The sequence below is a fragment of the Phocoena phocoena genome, chromosome 2, assembly GCF_963924675.1.
Source record: "Phocoena phocoena chromosome 2, mPhoPho1.1, whole genome shotgun sequence".
NCBI lineage: Eukaryota > Metazoa > Chordata > Mammalia > Artiodactyla > Phocoenidae > Phocoena > Phocoena phocoena.
The window spans coordinates 125,241,996-125,261,374 of NC_089220.1; the positions used below are offsets into that span (position 1 = coordinate 125,241,996).

The window sequence follows — 19,379 nt, forward strand, 5'->3', positions numbered from 1 at the left end:
CTAGCTTGTTCTCTGTAGCTATGAGTCTGTTTCTATCTTCTTATATTCACTTGTTTGTTTTATTTTTTTAGATTCTACATATAAGTGAAAACATACAGTATTTGTCTTTCTCTGACTTATTTCACTTAGCATAATACCCTCCAGGTCCATCCATGTTGTTGTAAATTGCAAAATTTCGTTCTTTTTTATGGGTGAGTAATATTCCATTGTACATATATACCACATCTTCTTTATCCATTCATCTATTGATGGACACTTAAGCTGCTTTCATATCTTGGCTATTGTAAATAATGCTACTGTGAACATTGGGGTGCATATATCTTTTTGAATTAATGTTTTCATTTTCTTTGGATATGAACCCAGGAGTGGAATGGCTGGATCATATAGTAGTTCTATTTTTAATTTTTTGAGGAACCTGTATACTGTTTTCCATAGTGTTTGCACCAATTTACATTCTCACCAACAGTGCACAAGTGTTCCCTTTCCTCCACATCCTTGCCAATATTTGTTATTTGTAGACATTTTGATGATAGCCATTCTGAGAGGTATAAGGTAGTATCTCATTGTGGTTTTGATTTGCATTTCCCTGATGATTAGTGATGTTGAGCATCTTTTCATGTGCCTGTTAGCTATCTGTATGTTTTCTTTGGAAAAATGCCTATTCAGGTCCTTTGCCCATTTTTTAATCAGGTTTTTTTTTTTTTATAGTGAGTTGTATGAGTTCTTTATATATTTTGGATATTTACCCCTTATCAGATTTACTTAAATATTCTTAAAGTTTCCTTCATACGAGCCTGTATATTTATCATGATTTCTCCTAGACAGTGTACATTTAATTTATATTAATTCAATAATTAAGAAAAAAGTAAAACATTTCTACTTATAGCCCCTTGGACATTCAAAGTTCTCATTTCAGTTCTTCTGGGCTTGTAAATTGATCTGGATAGGGCATCTAGTTACCCACTAGATACAATGTCAATGCGAAGAGCTCCTAGGAAAGATAAGGAAGGATCAATGAAGTCCTAGAGGTTGATAAGCAAAAGATATGAAGAGAGAGTTCAAAAAAAGTAAATATAACCAGCTCCTACACACACTAAAACATGCTAAGCCTCACTTATCATAAGAGAAATGCATATTAAAACTATACTGAGACACCATTTTTCACACATCAGATTAGGAAAAACCAAAAATTTGATAACAAACACTGTTGTCAGGCCTATAGGGAAACAGGCAAGCACATACATTGTGGAGGATGGAGGTAAACAGGAAAAACTCCCATGGAGGGTGATTTGGCACTATCTGGCAGATTTTTAGAAGCATATGTCCTTTGACCCATCACTTTGAGAATTTATTGCATAGATATGCTTGTATACATGTGAAAAGACATCACAGCATTTTTTGTTATAACAAAATATTAAGAATAGCCCAAATGTCCAGTAAAGGAGACTGCTTACATAAAATGAGGTACAACACAATAGAATTCTGTGCATTTGTCAAACGAATGATTATGATGATGATGATAGCACGAATGTGTGAAAGAAACAGGCAAGGTACAGAACGGTGTGTGTGATCAGCTATACATTGTATAAAAGAGGGAAAATAAGAATCTATATTTGTTTTGCTTGTATACACATAAAGACATTCTGTAAGGATGTAAAAATCAAAGAATGGTTTTTGAGCTGTGTGACTATATTCAAACAACTAAAGTTTTAAGATCTTGGCAAGGAAAAATACATGAAGTCATTTGCTCTGCCTTTTCCTGGGCATGTCTTCAGGCAGAGATACACACCCTCAAGTTCAAACAACAAAAATTGACTCCAGCTGATTTGCCTCAAAACAGGGACTGCCATCTGCCTTCTAAATCCCAAAGCAGGCAAACCAAAAAAAGCAACAAGCCAGGATCAGGGGTCCTCTGCAGCTCGCAGAGTTATGAGTTGATGTATTTAACTCGTAGATTTGAAGGGAAGCCCTTGGGTGATTACAACGTGGCCGCTGAAAAGTTAAAAGCAAACACCACAAATGTATCTGCATAAAGGATAATGCTTAACAGAAGCGAACGCCTGCAGCCTCACCCCTTTGCCCTGAGACAAAAACGCAGAGAAGATCTTCAGTCTGAGCAAGAGTTTACATTCCTGGGTGCCGCACTCCTCTGCGGCTGGGTTTGTAGCCTGTGGCTGAGTTGGACCAGACTGCTCTGTGATTGCCACATTCACAGCTATTTTCCTCTATGGAAGTGCCCACTCACATAGTACAAACTTCTTCAGTTAATACAAACCCTGGCCAGACAACAATATGGTCCTTTGTTTTTATGAGTGATATTCTGATCATTAAAGCAAGAAGCTCCATGATTCCTCAGAAACCGCAAACATCCCAAGAAAGCCTGGGTTCTGCTACTGCGGTCCTTTGCCAACCGAAACCTGACTCAGCCGTCACTATTTCTCGATGAGTTCAAGGCACTCCTTATGGACAGTTTTCAGCTGAACATTTAAAAGATACTCATGAATATTAGAACTTCAAGCTTTAGTAGGAAACAAACAGATTTTGTTAATCTGGTCCAAAAAAGCATTCTGAAGGTAAGGCAAGGAAAGATTTTGACTTTAATGAAAACATTTTCAATTAAAATTTAGACAGTTTTAATTAAAACAATTTTGATGATTAGATTAGGGGTCATCACATTTCAGTGATAGACACATTCGAAAATGAGGACTGGACACGTTGTAAATTCCATGCTTTCTATGGCTTCAAGCCCAATAAAATCAAAGCCCTCCCATTTTTAAGGACCTCTTCATTTTTATCAGTGTAATATTATTATCAGTTTCAGTTAACAGAACTAGAGTCCAGGTGAGGCTACATAATTTACTGAGTAACTACCAAGCATGCACACTTCGCATGGTGCTAAGCATTCTGCAAACAGATTCTAACCATTTCTGTGTTACAGATGAGGACTGGGGTGCAGAGGGACCAGGATTTGAACCCAGCTCCTTCCGACTGCAAAGTCCACATCCTTGACACCATCACTCAGTTTCTCCTGCAAATTGCACACCTCAGAGATGCCAAGGAGATGCTGGGAGATAGGATCCAGACAGCAGGCTGAGATAGGATCCAGACAGGAGACTGAGCCCTGGCTGTAGCCACAACCTCCTGCCCCAAGTCCTTAAAAGTGTTATATATATATATATATATATATATATATATATATATATATATATACACACATATATATATGTGTGTGTGTGTATATATATATATATATATATATATATATATATACACACACCAAACTCAACAAGCCATGTGAACACAGAAAACAAGAAGGAGACCTAATAGGTCCAGAAACCATCGTGCATGAGGTAGGCAAGGTTCAGGAGTGCTCCAAGGCTGCCTGGAGAGCATATGGGAAGCAAGACCCCTAGAGCCACCAGCAGGGGGACTGCTCGGAGGGAAAACTCACAGTAAGCCTGTCTCCAGTCTGCGCCAGGCAGTGGGGGGAAGAGGTTTCTGCCCCCTGTGCACTAGAGAGGAAGTGTGGAACTTTAGGTGGTGGGTGACACTCAGGCAGCTCGTGGAGCCCCCCACCCAGAAGACATACTCTGGGTGCACCCCCAGGACAGTCCACTGCAGTCTCCCTGCCCCCCTATCTGCAGGCTGCGTTGACCAAAACTGCGTTCACAGACAGCTATGGGGAATCCCAAACACAAAGATCAACATCCAACCATGTACCCACAAACATTTGAGGAAGATGAATGCCATAAAGGAGAAGCACCCAATTCCGATAACAGAGCCTGCAAGCAGGGCAGGAAGAGACCCCGCCCCACCCTCATCCCTACACACAGAAAGTAAAGCTAAATTGAGTTCTCTGCTTATTTAGCCAAGGACCCAGTGCCACTGGGAGCATGTTGACCCCCCAGGGCAGGAGAGGATGAGGCATATCCCACCGCAGTTCCCCCTTGGGCCTCAGAGTCCCCAAGGGGAAGTGAGCAGTTGACAGTGACAATGCTTAGGCAAGGTAGGGTCTTGCCAGATCTGAGAGCCTGTATCTCTTGCTGCACCCTTACATTACTGCTCAGTGGGAAAACCTACACAAATAACCCAGTCACCGAGATAAGGGAGTGTGGACAAACTCTGGACTCTTTGGTTGATGATTAACTTGCTATCAGCAACCACTACCCTCATCTGGGAGGAAAAGACTGAATCAGTGCCTGAGCTCCCCTAAGCAGGATATCGGGTTCTGGCTTTCCAGAATCTCGGAGTCCCATCTCCATCTAGTACCAGTGTTAGTAAAGCAAGAACAAGACCCCAGAATAAATATGACTGACGTCTTGGAGAGATACAAGAGGACGCAGCATCCATACACAAGAATTGACTGAAAAGCTAGGAGATTAAAACAAAAGAGTTGATCTGTAAAACACAGTAAGTGGGTGGCAGAGCATAATGGAGAGAGCTAGAGGACAAATCAGCAACGTGGAAAACCAAGCAGAGGGTGCAGCAGCAAGACACAAAGAAGTTAAAGTACAGACAAAAAAATTAAAGAGACATGGAAGATGATCCTTGATGTTTTTCAAAACGTGTCTAATAAGAATTCCAGAACCATGTACTCAAATAAATAAGAAACATTCTCAAGTTGAAAAAAAGATGGGTTCTCAGAAGTTAGAGCATACTACTCAAGAAGTTGAAGAGGGGAGGAGTGAATTTAGGAAAAAGAAGAAAATAAAGATAAAAGCAAAAATTAATTAAATAGAGGGGCTTCCCTGGTGGTCCAGTGGTTAAGACTCTGCGCTCCCTGGAGAGGGTGTGGAGAAAAGGGAACCCTCTTGCACTGTTGGTGGGAATGTAAATTGATATAGCCACTATGGAGAACAGTATGGAGGTTCCTTAAAAAACTAAAAATAGAACTACCATATGACCCTGAAATCCCACTCCTGGGCATATACCTTGAGAAAACCATAATTCAAAAAGAGTCATGTACCATAATGTTCACTGCAGCACTATTTACAATAGCCAGGATATGGAAGCAACCTAAGGGTCCATTGACAGATGCATGGATAAAGAAGATGTGGCATATATATACAATGGAATATTACTCAGCCATAAAAAGAAACAACATTGAGCTATTTGTAATGAGGTGGATAGACCTAGAGTCTGTCATACAGAGTGAAGTCAGAAAGAGAGAGACAAATACCGTATGGTAACGCATATATATGGAATCTAAAAAAAAAAAAAAGGTTCTGAAGAACCTAGGGTCAGGACAGGAATAAAGATGAAGATGTAGAGAATGGACTTGAGGACATGCGGAGGGGGAAGGGTAAGCTGGGACAAAGTGAGAGAGTGGCATTGACATATATACACTACCAAATGTATAATATATAACTAGTGGGAAGCAGCCACATAGCACAGGGAGATCAGCTCCGTGCTTTGTGACCACCTAGAGGGGTGGAATAGGGAGGGTGGGAGGGAGACACAAGAGGGAGGGGGTATGGAGATATATGTATACATATAGTTGATTCAATTTGTTATACAGCAGAAACTAACACAACATTGTAAAGCAATTATACTCCAATAAAGATGCTAAAAAAAAAAAAGAATTAACGTTCTGAGACTTACAGAAGCTTTCTAATATAATAAACCACTCCAATGTTAAACTTAAAAAAAAAAAAAAGACTCCGCGTTCCCAATGTATGGGGCCCGGGTTCCATCCCTGGTCAGGGAACTAGATCCCGCATGCCGCAACTAGGAGCCCGTATGCCACAACAAAGATCCCCCAGGTGGCAAGGAAGATCCCACATCCTGCAACTAAGACATGGCACAGCCAAAAAAAAAAAAAAAAATTAATTAAATAGAAACCAGAGTTTTTGTCCGCCATCTTGGTGTGTGTGGTTAACTCTGTTCCTCACCCTGTCCTCTCCCAAGACTTTCAGGATCAAGCGATTCCTGGCCAAGAAACAGAAGCAGAATCGTCTTATTCTCCAGTGGATTCAGATGAAAATGTAATAAAATCAGGTACAACTCCAAGAGAAGACATTGGAGAAGACCCAATCTAGGTCTATAAGGAATCACACATGAAATGGCACGCGTATTTTTGCTGTATCAAGGTCATGTGCATCTTAACCATATCACTCTGAAAACCACTACTATTTGGACAGCTGGATGTGTTTTATTGGGAAAATAATTTTCCTCTTTGTTTCAATGTTTCTGCGCTAGTGGGTTGGCTCAGTAATAAATGTGAGATCTTTCGTTGGAAAAAAATAAATAGAAAGCAAAGACACTAAAAAAAGCAACAACAAAACCCAAAGCTGCTTCTTTCAAAGGACTCATGAAACAATCTTATTGATAGATTGATCAAAAAAATAAGAAACGGGGGTGGGGGGTAGCAAAAGTACGGACAATATCTGGAATGAGAAAGGAGACAAAAATATACACTAGAGAATTAAATCATGAGAGATGGCAGGTCTGGGACAGGAACTGGACCACAGGAGCCTGGAATATCTTGTCACATCAGAAAGCAAGGATGTTATCAAAGACTCCTGGGGTCATGTCAAAAGATAGAGAAACCAACCCAAAGGGGCTTCAGCTGGCAAAAGATGAATAATTTTAGCATCAGAAATAAAAAAGTAAAAATCCATGAATGAGTAATAATATTAAAAGGACACACTTTATCGGTCACCTTTGAAAGATGCTAGGGAATTGATCCATTTTCAGAAAATGAAATAATTAAAATAAGGGAAAGATTCATTCATCCTGACTTTCACATACAAACCGTATCTCAAGGTACCACAGAGTTGATGGGAGGAAGTCCTTCTTTAGAGATAGATTTCAGCTAGATGAAGAAAGAATGGTAAACTTAAAATATCACCACTTCACAACCCCAAAGAAATAACTGATATAAAGCAATGATTGATGACTGATAAAATCATTAGGTGAAAAGCTGAAAAACCATTACAACCTTTATGATGAAGTATCATGCTGACAACACCAAAAATACTGAAAAATTTGAACAGCAAAGACAGACAATTAGACATCATTTGACTCCTGTGATGAAACAATAGGAAATACACAACACTAGTTATTTAGTGTTCTTGCCAAGTCTTACTGAATGTAATCAAGCCTCTGGATCTATGGAAGCACAGAGGAGCACCACACTGGATGCAATCACCAAAATCCAGACTGTGGGAAACTAAAAAGGATAAGCAATGTGGTTTTATCAACAATTAAATTGCAAGGAAAAAGGAAGTGAGGGAGAAAGGTAGAAATTAAGAGACTCAGTAACAAACCTGATTCAAGTCAACCATTGATAAAAATAAATTATGAGACAATCAAGGGCATTAGAATGCTGACTAGATATCTGATGTTATTAAGCCCATATTTTTTACTTTAAAAAATGTATATAAAATGTACTGAGTTGGACTTTTTTAAACACTTCTTAACATATGACATTTGGAATTGGGTTCTAAATAATCTAGAGAGAAATGGAAGGGAATATGAAAAGATCAAGATTGGCTATGTGTGATAATTGCTAAAGTTGGGGCAATGGATACAGAGAGGTCCATTACAGTATTCTCTCACTTTTATGATGCGTTCAAAATTTTCCATAATATAAAAGATGGAAAAAAAACTGAGATAAAAACATAACAATTTCAAAATTCTGCCTAGGCTAAAGATTTATGAAAAGAAAAAAGCCATTTTGAATCTAGGTCTGAGAAATTGATTTCTGAGGGAAAAAAAGAGAGAGGAAACTATTTTCTCTGATTCTTTGGAAGAAAGGAAAACTGGAAAACTAGGGACCAGAGTGGGAGGGAATACTTTTCACTGTATTCCCTTTTGTACTTTTGAATTTTATATCGAGTATATGATGTATCTATGAAAACTAAATGATGTCATCTAAAAACATATTTTAAATCCTGAAGCCACTAGGAACTTTATGCTAATACATTTGAAAATCTAGATTGAATGGGTGACTATCTAGAAAAATGTATTCACAAAATTAACTCAAGAAGAAATGGAAAATTTAAATAAACCTACAGTCTTTAATGAAATGGAATCAATAATGTAAAAGTCTACCCATAAAAAAGCACCAGGCCTAGACGGTTTTATAGGTAAAAGGTTTTATCCAGCTTCTTGGAAAATAAAGCTCTTATACAGTACAAACTTAGTGTTGATTAAAAAATTAAATTACAAAAAGATTGGCACAGTATGAAAATATTTATTTTAAAATCTTAAATATGGAGACTGTTCTGAAAAGAGCAGGACTGCCCAAACGTGACTGTGGTTGCCACTCCTCAAACCTGGACAATGAGCCAGCTGAGGGATGCCCACCTCTCCCTTGGATGGATGAAGGGATGGCATCCAAGCTCAGTTTCCATGGGTCTAGTGCCTGGAGGTTCTATAACATCCCACAGCCCCAAGTGATTCCCCTATAGGCAGCCAGCACCCACCCTGCCACATCATGAAGAGGCTAGCCTCTGGGAGTGGAGATCCATGCTGGATGCTCTGCTGGACTGGAACCCACTCCCATGCAGCAGATGCCCTGGCAAGCCTCCCTGTGAGAGGATGAGAGACTGGGGACCGCAGGCAACCCATCCTGCAGACCCAGGCTTTGTGATTTCCTCTCCCTCAATGAAGCTTCTTCCTTAACCCAGGCAGGTGATGTTATAGAATTTCTGTTGACCAGAGGGGACTGCCTGGTGGGACAGAAACAATACTACGTATTTATAGGCACTGACATAATTAACAATGGTATAAAACATGGCAAAACGTCCATACTAACTTTGAATAATGGCTACCTTTGGGGGTTTATGAAGAGCAGTTACCAGGGAGAGTTCCAAAGGGGGCTCTAACTATTCTTGTCATGTTTTACTTCTTAAAATAATTGTTGAAGTGAAAATGGCTTAATATTAATATCAGTTAAATCTGAGTGTGTGTACATCCTTGATCCTTTTTCTTTTACTCCTCACATCTAATGCATTATCGATTTCTGTGGTGTGCTGTGTCAAAGATGACCACAAACTTTTGGCATTCCTTCCTTTGGGAGCCGGAATCTAATATTTCCCATCCTGCATGGAATCCGGACTTACTTTCTGACTTGTTTTGACCAACAGAGGGCGGAAGAAGCGATGAAGAGACAGTTCAGGCATAAGCCTTAGTAAGGCCTCAGAGTTTCTGCTTCTGAGCTCTGGGAATTCAACTGCTAAGCTGTATACAGGCTGGGGGTGGACGTCTGGATGAGCATGTGGGAAGAGCAGTCACGGTGAGGAGCACCGAATTATCAGACATGGGAGTGAGGCAAGAAGAACCACCCGCTGAGCCCTGCTGATTCCTGACTCACAGAATCCCGGGAAACTATAAACTGCTGTGGTTTTAAGCAAGTGAGTTATGCAGTAGTTTGTTACATAAGTCCTCAGAAAAGATTCCCACTCCAACCTCTTCTTCCTTTCCTGCCCCACCGTCCTGGGCTACCCTGGGCCTTCTTTCCAGAGCTCTGGTAACAGCCTTCTAGTTGATTGCAATTTTCCCTAATAATGCTTTGAATCCTATAATTATTGGTTTATCTGGAATTCATTATAAAAATGTTTATTTTAATCAATGAATTTGCATTAAGAAATAAATTAAGAAATTAACTGAGAAGATAGTAAGATTGATATCAAAATAAAATAAATGCCTATTAGGATCCTCAAGAGAATTCAAGAAGACACTGCATATATGTGACAGGAACAGAATGCTATGAAAAGAAACAATCAAGAATAGGAAAGAGCTTCTGGAAGTTAAGAAGGGCTGGAAAACCTGAGGGAAAAGATAAGCAACAGGAGTTCCAGAAAAGCAAACAAACCAAAACAATAAAGAGAAAAAGCAGAGGAAGATAATACTATCAATGAAAATACAAGGACTTTTCCAGGCCTGAAAGGGATAAATTGTTGACCTACCCTGTACCAAGCAGCATGAAGGATAAAGACCCTCACCCAGGTCTTTTGTTATGAAATTTCAGAAGACCAGACATACAGGGAAGATTCTAAAGGCTTCTAGAGAGGAAAAAACAAGTCACCCACAAAGCGATGAGAATCAGACCACATCAGAGGACAACAGAGCAGGCTCTTCCAAGGTCTAAAGGCAAATGATTTCCACTTGGGATCACGGCGAAGACCAATGGAAGATGCTTTCAGGAAAACCGAGTCTCACATGTGCCACCACAGCCCTTTCTGAGTTTTCTTACTCATGTGCTCCAGGCAAATGAGGGCTCAAAATAAGAGTTCTGGGCTTCCCTGGTGGCGCAGTGGTTGAGAGTCTGCCTGCCGATGCAGGGGACACCGGTTCGTGCCCCGGTTCGGGAAGATCCCACATACCGCGGAGCGGCTGGGCCTGTGAACCATGGCCACTGAGCCTGCGTGTCCGGAGCCTGTGCTCTGCAACAGGAGAGGCCACAACAGTGAGAGGCCCACGTACCGCAAAAAAATTAAAAAGTAAAAAAAAATAAGAGTTCTGAGTAAGAGGTGGGAACCAGGTGGAGGTAAAAAGTAGGCAAGAGGTGTGCGTCTCCTGAGCCCCACAGAACATGGATGACACTGAGTCCCCAGGCCAAGTCATAGCAATGAGAACATATCATTTAATGTTGCAAAAGCAACCCAGAGATGAGTCCACACTGATAGAATTAAGTGGGAGGGAGCATCTGGGAGGTGTGGTGCAAGGGGAAAGAAATAGTCCTCTATCGTGGCAGGCAGGCAGGCAGGCAGCAGACTCTGTCTCAACGGATGGAGCAAGAGAAATGTGCAGGCATATTCTTTATGTAGAGAAATGGTGATGACCTGAAGAACTAGAACCAGAAACAGGAAATAGAGACACTTTTGGGAGCTGCTGCTGGGGCTTTGCCTTATAGTCCATATGTATCACTTGCTTCCTTAACTAGGGCTGTGTATTACTTTGATAATTTTTAATGTGCTTACTCTTTGATCCTGCCATTCTGCTGGGGTATACTCAACTCTTATGGTAAGAAGCAAAATATGGAAAGAATCTAAAGGCACCTTAATAGCAGATTGATTAAATAAATGTTGTTGTATTTATACTATGGAACTTGATGCAAATGAAAAAGACTCCATCACTCAAGTAAACAAAAGTTGCACAACGCATGTACAATTGAATGTCATGCATGTAAACCCAGAAATATACACAAAAAAGAATTGTGTGTGTATGGACATGAGTGTAGGAAGAGTATGGAAAAGAAACACACTCAGCTAACAGTGGTCACCTGGGCAGGATGGCATTTGATTTTATATGAGAATGTGTGTGATTACACACAAGTAACTTTTTCATAACTTCGGGGAGGCCCCTGCCCGCTATCAGGCAGGGGTTCTTTGCTTGTTTTTTGCTTTTGAACCCAGAAGTGCTGGTGATGTTTGCATGGGGACACGGGTGACCACCCATTGGAGGCTTTTGATTCTGAGAGCAGAAGGGAGGGGTGCAAACAGCCTGAAGGGTCTGCCCTGGCCTCTTCTACCTCTAACTCCCAGGTGTAGGCCACTTGTGACCACCCACCTGTCTAAGAGCTCACAGGGCCATCTGAAGTCCAAAATGAGCTACTAAAAGGAACTTGAAGAGTGTCATTCTTGAATACAAAATGTATTCAAATTCTAACCTCAAATTTGCATCATCACTTGGTTCTACATTCAAAATAATGGACTAAATTTTTCAATGCCTTTAAATATCTCTATGTGCTGAAAAATTCAAAGTGCCCCAACTAAGTTATTTTTGGCTTTGGTTCTCCTGAAATGAATAGGTAAGCAATTGATTTTAAAACAACACCTGGTGACATGCCTGGCCACTGGATGCTGGACAATGTAGATGACATAAAAGCTGCGAGGCATAAACATAGCAAGAATTAGCAAAATGAAGTACAGTCCTAAAAAGTTATTTACAATTGAAAATATAATTTCTAACTAATGTGTGATTCCTTCTATAACATCAGGGTTATGGGCTTAGGAAGGGTTGTACTGCTTGAGATGTACACTTCTGTTTTTTGCTTTTTTATCTTTTATTCTTTATAACAAATGTCAATAAATAGCAAGATGGTTAAGTAGAATCTGCAGGAACTGAACACAGGGGTGGCTAGGATGGTGAACAGACTCAGAACTGGGAATTCTAAGGAATATTGGAAGCCCCTATTTTCATTCATCAGAGTTCCTGAATATGTGTGTGAAATCAATATACTAGAGTTTGGACTTAAATGTTATCGGGTGTGATAATTTATATGTTATTTAGTTCTCTCAATTCCCAGAGTTAAAGAATTTCATAAAAATCCCAGTTATGGCTCCTTCAGAGTCTGGCTGATGTGGACCAGGAAACCAGGGAAGTGGGAGAAAATCCTTATCCCTCTGCACTGGGGCCTGGGGACGTCCACGCAGGCACCTGCTCACAGGCCACTGACCTCTTCGTGGAGGCCAGGGCACAGAGCTGGAAAGAGAATCTCCTCTCCTGGCCACTGAGTAGCTGCCCTGGTGAAGGAGTCAGGGGCAAATGTGGGGAATGGGAAGGGGAAGGTCGGCTGAGGCCCTGGGTGAACTTCAGGCTCTGGCCACCTAGAATGGGGTGGGGGGATGGGGCGCTCCAGAGAGCCCCCACACACAGGGTGGAGGGAAGGGGTGGGAGGCTGCTCTCCCCTTGGGCCCAGGTGGTCATGGCCTAACGGTTAGTCCACAGACTAAAAGGCAAAAGCTTGGTGATATCCAAGTGAAATGTGTAACGTTGCGGGCTGCCTGCTCTTGAAGGCAGTGGGATGGTTTGCTCAGCCTAAAAAGGAATCCACAGGGAGGGCAACGCATCAAAGTTAGTTATTTCAAGAAAGGGGTTAAGGGATGCCAATCAGCCTAGGCAGGTGGAGCTAGAGGCAGTGGAGACAGGACTGGCCTCTGCAGCAGCACACACTTCCCAACAGAGCAGCCCACAGAAAGGCTGGAATATTCAAGAAGGAGTCAGCTCCCTGTTGCTAGAAGTAAGCAAGCATATTCCGAACAAATAATCAGATGATCTAAGCCTCAGATTTAGGTTAATGTTAAAAGCCCGATCAAACCCAGAGCTTCTGTCATTGGGCAGGACTTTGCAGGCATGAAGCACAGCTGTGTTAACTGCTCCCACATGGATGGATGCCCATGGCCATTTCTCCTGTGACCTAGGCCACCACACAGCTTCCCTCCTCTTCACCTCTCTCAGTAAGGGATTCCTTACTGGACAATGGCTACGGTCCCTGGGGGGGCCCAGTGCTGCTCCTGCAGCCAGGCTGGAGAGGGCACCCTGCTGACCACAGTCCTAGCAAAGCCGTGTCCTCCCAGCAGGCATGAGCAGGACACCAAGTCCAGGAACAGCTTAACATGTGGGCTGGTGGTTACACTCTGAAAGGCACACAAAACGATGGATCTGCCCCTTGTAGGAGTTCCTACAGTGGCTCACTAAGAAAGCATGCTGCCACTGGAGGGGCACTTCCTAGTCACGCTATTTCGTATTTCTATTTCTGGAAAGCAGGCAGAGCCCCCACTCGGGCAAATCTACTTGGCTCTTGTATTAAAAAGTTATTTTCAAAACAGATCTGAAAAAGCCAAAGGAAGAAGAAAAGGACATTGGAAGTAGCTATGTAAAAACCTAGGATTTGAAGGCCTTCTGGAATGTTCCTTCTCCTTCTTTGGTCCATGCTGTGAGAGGCAGGCAGCGGAAGTCAGGACCACTCACAGAGAGGTGGGGGATGTGGACCACCTCAGGTGATGTCTGTCCAAGCGCCTCTCACCCTTGGTGAGATCCTGAAGAGTCTCACCAAGCGTTCTTAGCCTGAATTATCTAGAAGTTTCCTCACTTCTCTGCTCCCCAGGAGCCTTACCTCAGCTGACAGGACAGGTTTTTCCACTCTGACTGGTGTGAGACGGATGTGGAAGAATGTCTAATGATATGTTAGTCAAACTGGCTGGGTCCGCAGTCCTGGCCCAGTATCTCACTGACCCTCGTTCTCTCAGCTAACACACTCTGAACCCATCCATGTGCTCTAAACATTCCTCCTGCACCGAAGCCCAGCTGAATGCTGATAGTACTAATAAGGTTGTAATACACCTTTCTGGGGCACAACTGTGCTGCACAAACATAGAACAGGCACACATAGCCCACATGGCACCACAGGCAGTTGGAGAAGCACTCACATATTCATGGGTGCTGAAAGGGTTAACCATTCTCAACCAGCACAAGGTGAATTGTGTAAGTCAAAACAGGTAGAGGCACCAACAAACACACCCAGTACACACACACACACACACACACACACACACACACAAGACCACTACCAAAAGCCCAAAGGTAAAAAGTTAGTTTTTTACTCATTTTATGAAAGTTTGGATCTTTTCCTAACTCTACTTGGAAGTATAATGATAACATTATTTCCAAAGCATGGTATCTTCCAAGGATTTTTAAAAGGTGAGAGAGCTGCTCCTACATTGAGAATAACTTGGGTATCCACTGGTCCTCTTTCTGACAATCAGTTTCCCGCAGGCAGTGCTGCGAATCAGGTCTGTAACGGTCATCCCTGGGGTGAGGCTGGTGGACTGGGGGGAAGGGGAGGGGAGACATGACTCCTCTGGGGAGAAGGTGGGGCAGAAAAAAATCCAGCTCATCCAATGGGGACAGAACTCAGAGGGTGGGCCCCATGGGAAGCACAGCTGCAGGTTCCTGGAGTCAAATATTGCCCCATTTAATCCAGAAAGAAATTCGTGGGAAAGAGGTCAGTTAAAGCAAATTTGATCTTGGAAATGAGCACCCAACGAGGGAGGAGGTACGCAGGTTGGATCCTAATCACAAAACTTCCATACTTAAAGAGAAAACAATTTTTAAAATAAGTTGCAATATTATTCTCTGGTTGCAAAAGTAATGCAAAACAACCACAAAAGAACGCATGCACATTGTATCCCTATGGGTAAGCAAAGAGCAGTGGCTATAATCCCCAGTGACTGTGCTACTCTTTGAGTGTCACCTGCTCCCAGGCTATGGTCTTGGTGTATATAGTTCTATTTTGTGAAACTGAAATCCAACATGCGATATTTTAAAATTGGGCCCACAGAGCTCCGCGGTCAAGGTGAAGATCAGCGGTGGGATTCACCACCCCCACCCCTCCACGACTGCCCATCAAAGCAACTCCACTGTTATAGCTGTTATGTGGGCTGGGGCTCCAGGTAAAGTTTCATGAGAGAAAAGCTCTGTGGGCTGCTTAAATAAATAAATAGAAATACATAAATAAGATACAATTTTAAAGTACTGAAGCCCACCCACTCCTATCATGGTACATGAATGATGGACAACAATCCTCCCCCTCTGCCTGAATCCACAGCCTGGCTGTGGCCTCCTCGTGCAGGGAGCTCTTCACTTGGGCTCCTCCATGTGACTTTCTTTGGCCAAGGGCAGAGGCATGGAGGCGACAGCGTGCCACGCTGAGCCTAGGCCTTAAGAGACATGGAATGTTTTTGCTTTCCCCGCTTGTACCTCTGCAACTGGCAGGGAAGAAGGTGCCCTGCCAGCCTGCTGGTCTCAGGAGGTTAGGAGCCACATGAAGCAGAGTGCAGACTGCAGCACACAGCAGAGACCCCCCAGACCCCTGCTGGCCAGGAGGGCAGAAATAGATGCTGATTGGCACATCCCACTAAGATTCTGTGTCTGTCTGGATCAGGGTTCAGAGAGGCTGAGCCACTCAGCTGAGGTCACCCAGAACTAAGAATTGAATGCAGGCCTAATACCCCACAGACAGGCTCTTGAGCCCTCATCACACTGTGTGAGTCCCAGAAGTGTCTTCCCACCCCTTCTCACTCAGTGAAAGGAAACAGTCATAAACCGGCTGTGGGGTTCTAAACAAGACAGTGACAGAAGTACACATCACTCTAGGTTATAGGTAGTTAGTAGTGGCTCCTTAATCCAGAGCCCAGGTAATGGATTCAGCATTCCCAGTACCCACACAGGTCCCCGTGGTGTCACTGTCTTCCCCTAGACCTGGCAGGAAAGCAGGGTTGGTCCTCTGCTGCCCTCATTCACTGCTCTCAGGTGAGCTGAACGGTAGCTGCAAGAGGCCAGGAGGGGCCTGATGTCGGGCTACTAAGCCATGTAAGCAGCCTGCTGCCAGCAGGAGGGGATTGTTGTAGGGTTTCATCCCTGGGGGTCCTAGGGCAAGCCCTCCACACTCAGCTCCTTGGCTACCACCTATGGGACCTTTCAACTCTTGAAGAATGGGCATAAATTTGTATTTTCTTCATAATTTCCATAATGCTGAGCCATAGGACAGAATTTTACAATGTATTTCAGGTCACTTTTTTCTCATCTTCTTCAACTCTGTGTTTATGTGTTTTCTTCCGTGCATAAACGCATCCCTGAGCATCAGGGTTCACAAGACACCACCTCCCCTGTCGGCACCTTCCAGCCCTAAGCAGTAGAACAGTACCAGTGGGGGCTGCACAATTCCCATAGGCTCCTCAAGCCTTGTGTGTGTCCTGAGGCTCAGCCAGAACAGGGAGGTGCGGAGTCCTGAGATTCCACTGGGGAAAGAGGCCCCTGAGGCAGAAAAGACCATTCTGAGCCTGCTCCCTCCCACCTGGTGATCACAGCTGTCAGGGAGAGGCAACTGGCTGTAGGAGTAGTGTAAAGTTCAGATCCAGACCTCAAAGGAGGAAAATGAGGGCTAGGAGTGTCAACACTTTGGCCTCTCATGCACATGAACATTCCCTGGTCATTGTCCTACCTCAGGCCTGGAGGCAGGGCTGGTTCCAGATCTGTCCAGGGTCCCTTGACCCAGGTCCCCAGGAACTGTAAGAGTCAGTGAGGATTCCTGGGCACCTTGAGGTCTCAGCCTTGCCTCTCTGTTGGTGGAACACTGGCACGACCTGGGAGCCTGTTAGAAATGCAAATTCTCGGTGCCCCCAGACTCACAGGATGAGAATCTGCATTTCACCAAGATCCCCAGGGGACTGGAGTATATACTGCAATTTGAGAAATGCTGCTCTAATTTGCTGGTCCAAATCATTTAGACCAGTTGATTCTCACCCCCAGCTGCACAGTAGGATCGTGGAGGTGGGGAAGCAAGAACTTTTAAAAAATACCCCCAGGATGCTGCTCCAGTGGAGCTGGGGGTGCCTGTGCACTGATAGCTTTAGGCACTGCCCAGTGTTTCTGGGGGCCAGGGTGGAGATCCACCGCTCTTTACCAGGATGAGGACGGGGCAGAGTCTCCTCTGGGGCTTTTTCAGATGACACAGCCACCCACCCAGTGAGCCCCAGAAGGACCCAGCATCCCTGCCCCCACCATCATTCCTCCGGATTGCTGAGGAGAGGCAGATGGGATACTGCAGCTGAGAGTGCCCTGGAAGGAGGTTCTACCCAAAATCAGGAATAGCATTCCACGCACGTCACCTTGATCTCATGCTAATAAGACACGGCCTTCCTAACAAGCAACTGAAAAAAGGCATACATCCAGGCCTTCCCTGGTGGCTCAGCGGTTGAGAGTCCGCCTGCCGATGCAGGGGACACGGGTTCGTGCCCCGGTCCGGGAAGATCCCACGTGCTGCAGAGTGGCTGGGCCCGTGAGCCATGGCCGCTGAACCTGCGCGTCTGGAGCCTGCGCGTCCAGAGCCTGCGCATCCAGAGCCTGCGCGTTCAGAGCCTGTGCTCCGCAACGGGAGAGGCCACAACAGTGAGAGGGCCGCGTACCGCAAATAAACAAAAAAACAAAAACAAACAAAAAAAGGCATACATCTGAAAAAGCAAAAAGAAAACCTTTCAAAAAGTGCAAGTCAAACACTCTGGGAACATTTAGTGCTGGACAATGTCAAGAAGCAATTCTTTTCTCATTTCATAATCTGACTTATGTGTAAAGAAATCTTTCAGAAATATCACCTTAGTTAGACTTTGGGCATTTTCGATGGAGAAAAAACAATAAGTAACTGAACAAAATGTCTACTGAGCCAGGTACAACATTGAATCGCTAACTCCACAGAGGTACAAACCCACAGGTCCTCTCAAATCCCACAGGATGACCTATACTTTGAGGATGACAGTCCAGGGCTAAGACAGGGTTCAAAGGGCAGTTCTGCCCATTACAGGTTGTTGACCCTGACCAAGTTTCTACATCTCTCTTATTCTCATGTTCCTCAGTTATAAAATGGGGATAGAAGTACCATTTATAGGTTGTCGTGAGGATTAAATGAGGTTATTTCCTAAAACACCAAACCCAGTGCCCCATATGTACTAAGGGCTTAACAAATATTTATTGTTAACAATATCAATGATATCCTATTTGGGATAAAAGTGATGCAACTCTGGTGAACAATCCAGCAATATGTGTAAAGAGACTTAAAAACATTCAAATCTAATAGTCCTGTTTCTGTAAATCTATCTTAAGGAAATAATCTCAAAACCATGTATAAAAAGATGGGCATGGAATGATTTTGGTCTGAGTCAGCAACTAGAAGCAACACAGGGCTTCCCTGGTGGTGCAGTGGTTGAGAGTCCGCCTGCCGATGCAGGGGACACAGGTTCGTGCCCCAGTCCAGGAAGATCTCACATGCTGCAGAGAGGCTGGGCCCGTGAGCCATGGCCATTGAGCCTGCGTGTCCGGAGCCTGTGCTCCGCAACGGGAGAGGCCACAACAGTGAGAGGCTCGCGTACCGCAAAAACAAACAAACTAGAAGCAACACAAATGTCCCAAAACATCCAGTGGGAGAGTAAGAATTAGGTCAATCATTTTGCACAGTGCACCCAAATAAGATATTTCCCTGGATCCCACAAGCTAGGTGACTGACACAAAGTTAGGGGAAAAAAGTAGGATACTGAAGTATATATACTATAATAAGTAAATAAGTTAAAACAAAGTCCCTGCAGCCCAGAGAAGCTGACTAGAAGACAACATACCTAGATATTAACTGTGTTTAGGGCAGTGGGACTCTGGGTGATTACTCTTTCTACTTCTTTTTTCTTTTTTCAATTTTTCTTTAATAAACGTATTATTTGTATAGTGAGAACACAAAACCAAATCCCCATTAAAAAAAATCTTTTTAACAAACATGAAATGATGCCCTGATTCTTAAGATCCATATAAATCTTAAGTCCACATAAATTTTGCCCCATGGCTCCTTCAATGTTTAGAATTTTAGTGAGAATCCCATGATATATTTTATATTGAAAAACCATACAATTCATCAAATAATTGGCAATTTATATCCTTTGGTTGAGAACCCATTGTTCGTACGTAGAACATGCAAAGCAGGCTTGGCCAGCCCTGCCCTTACCGCTGTTATGGGTCTCCATGGCGTGTCCTGGAAACACGGCTGACCCTTCTGGCCCCACACACCAGTACATGCTGGGTGGTCGCCGAGACATTCCAACCATCAAGCC

At 43.4% G+C, this 19,379-nt stretch overlaps 1 protein-coding gene and 1 pseudogene across 1 annotated transcript in view; one reads left to right on the top strand and one right to left on the bottom strand.

Annotated features, from left to right (window-relative positions):
• Positions 1–19,373, bottom strand: part of LRRK1 (leucine rich repeat kinase 1) — a 116,538-nt gene extending 97,165 nt beyond the window's left edge. Inside the window, exon 1 of the mRNA XM_065871242.1 lies at positions 19,274–19,373. Within this exon, the coding sequence (XP_065727314.1) occupies positions 19,274–19,373 (100 nt within the window). The remainder of the gene's footprint in view (positions 1–19,273) is intronic.
• On the top strand, positions 3,346–6,046 carry LOC136143761 (large ribosomal subunit protein eL39-like; annotated as a pseudogene).
• Positions 19,374–19,379: the final 6 nt, after the last annotated feature.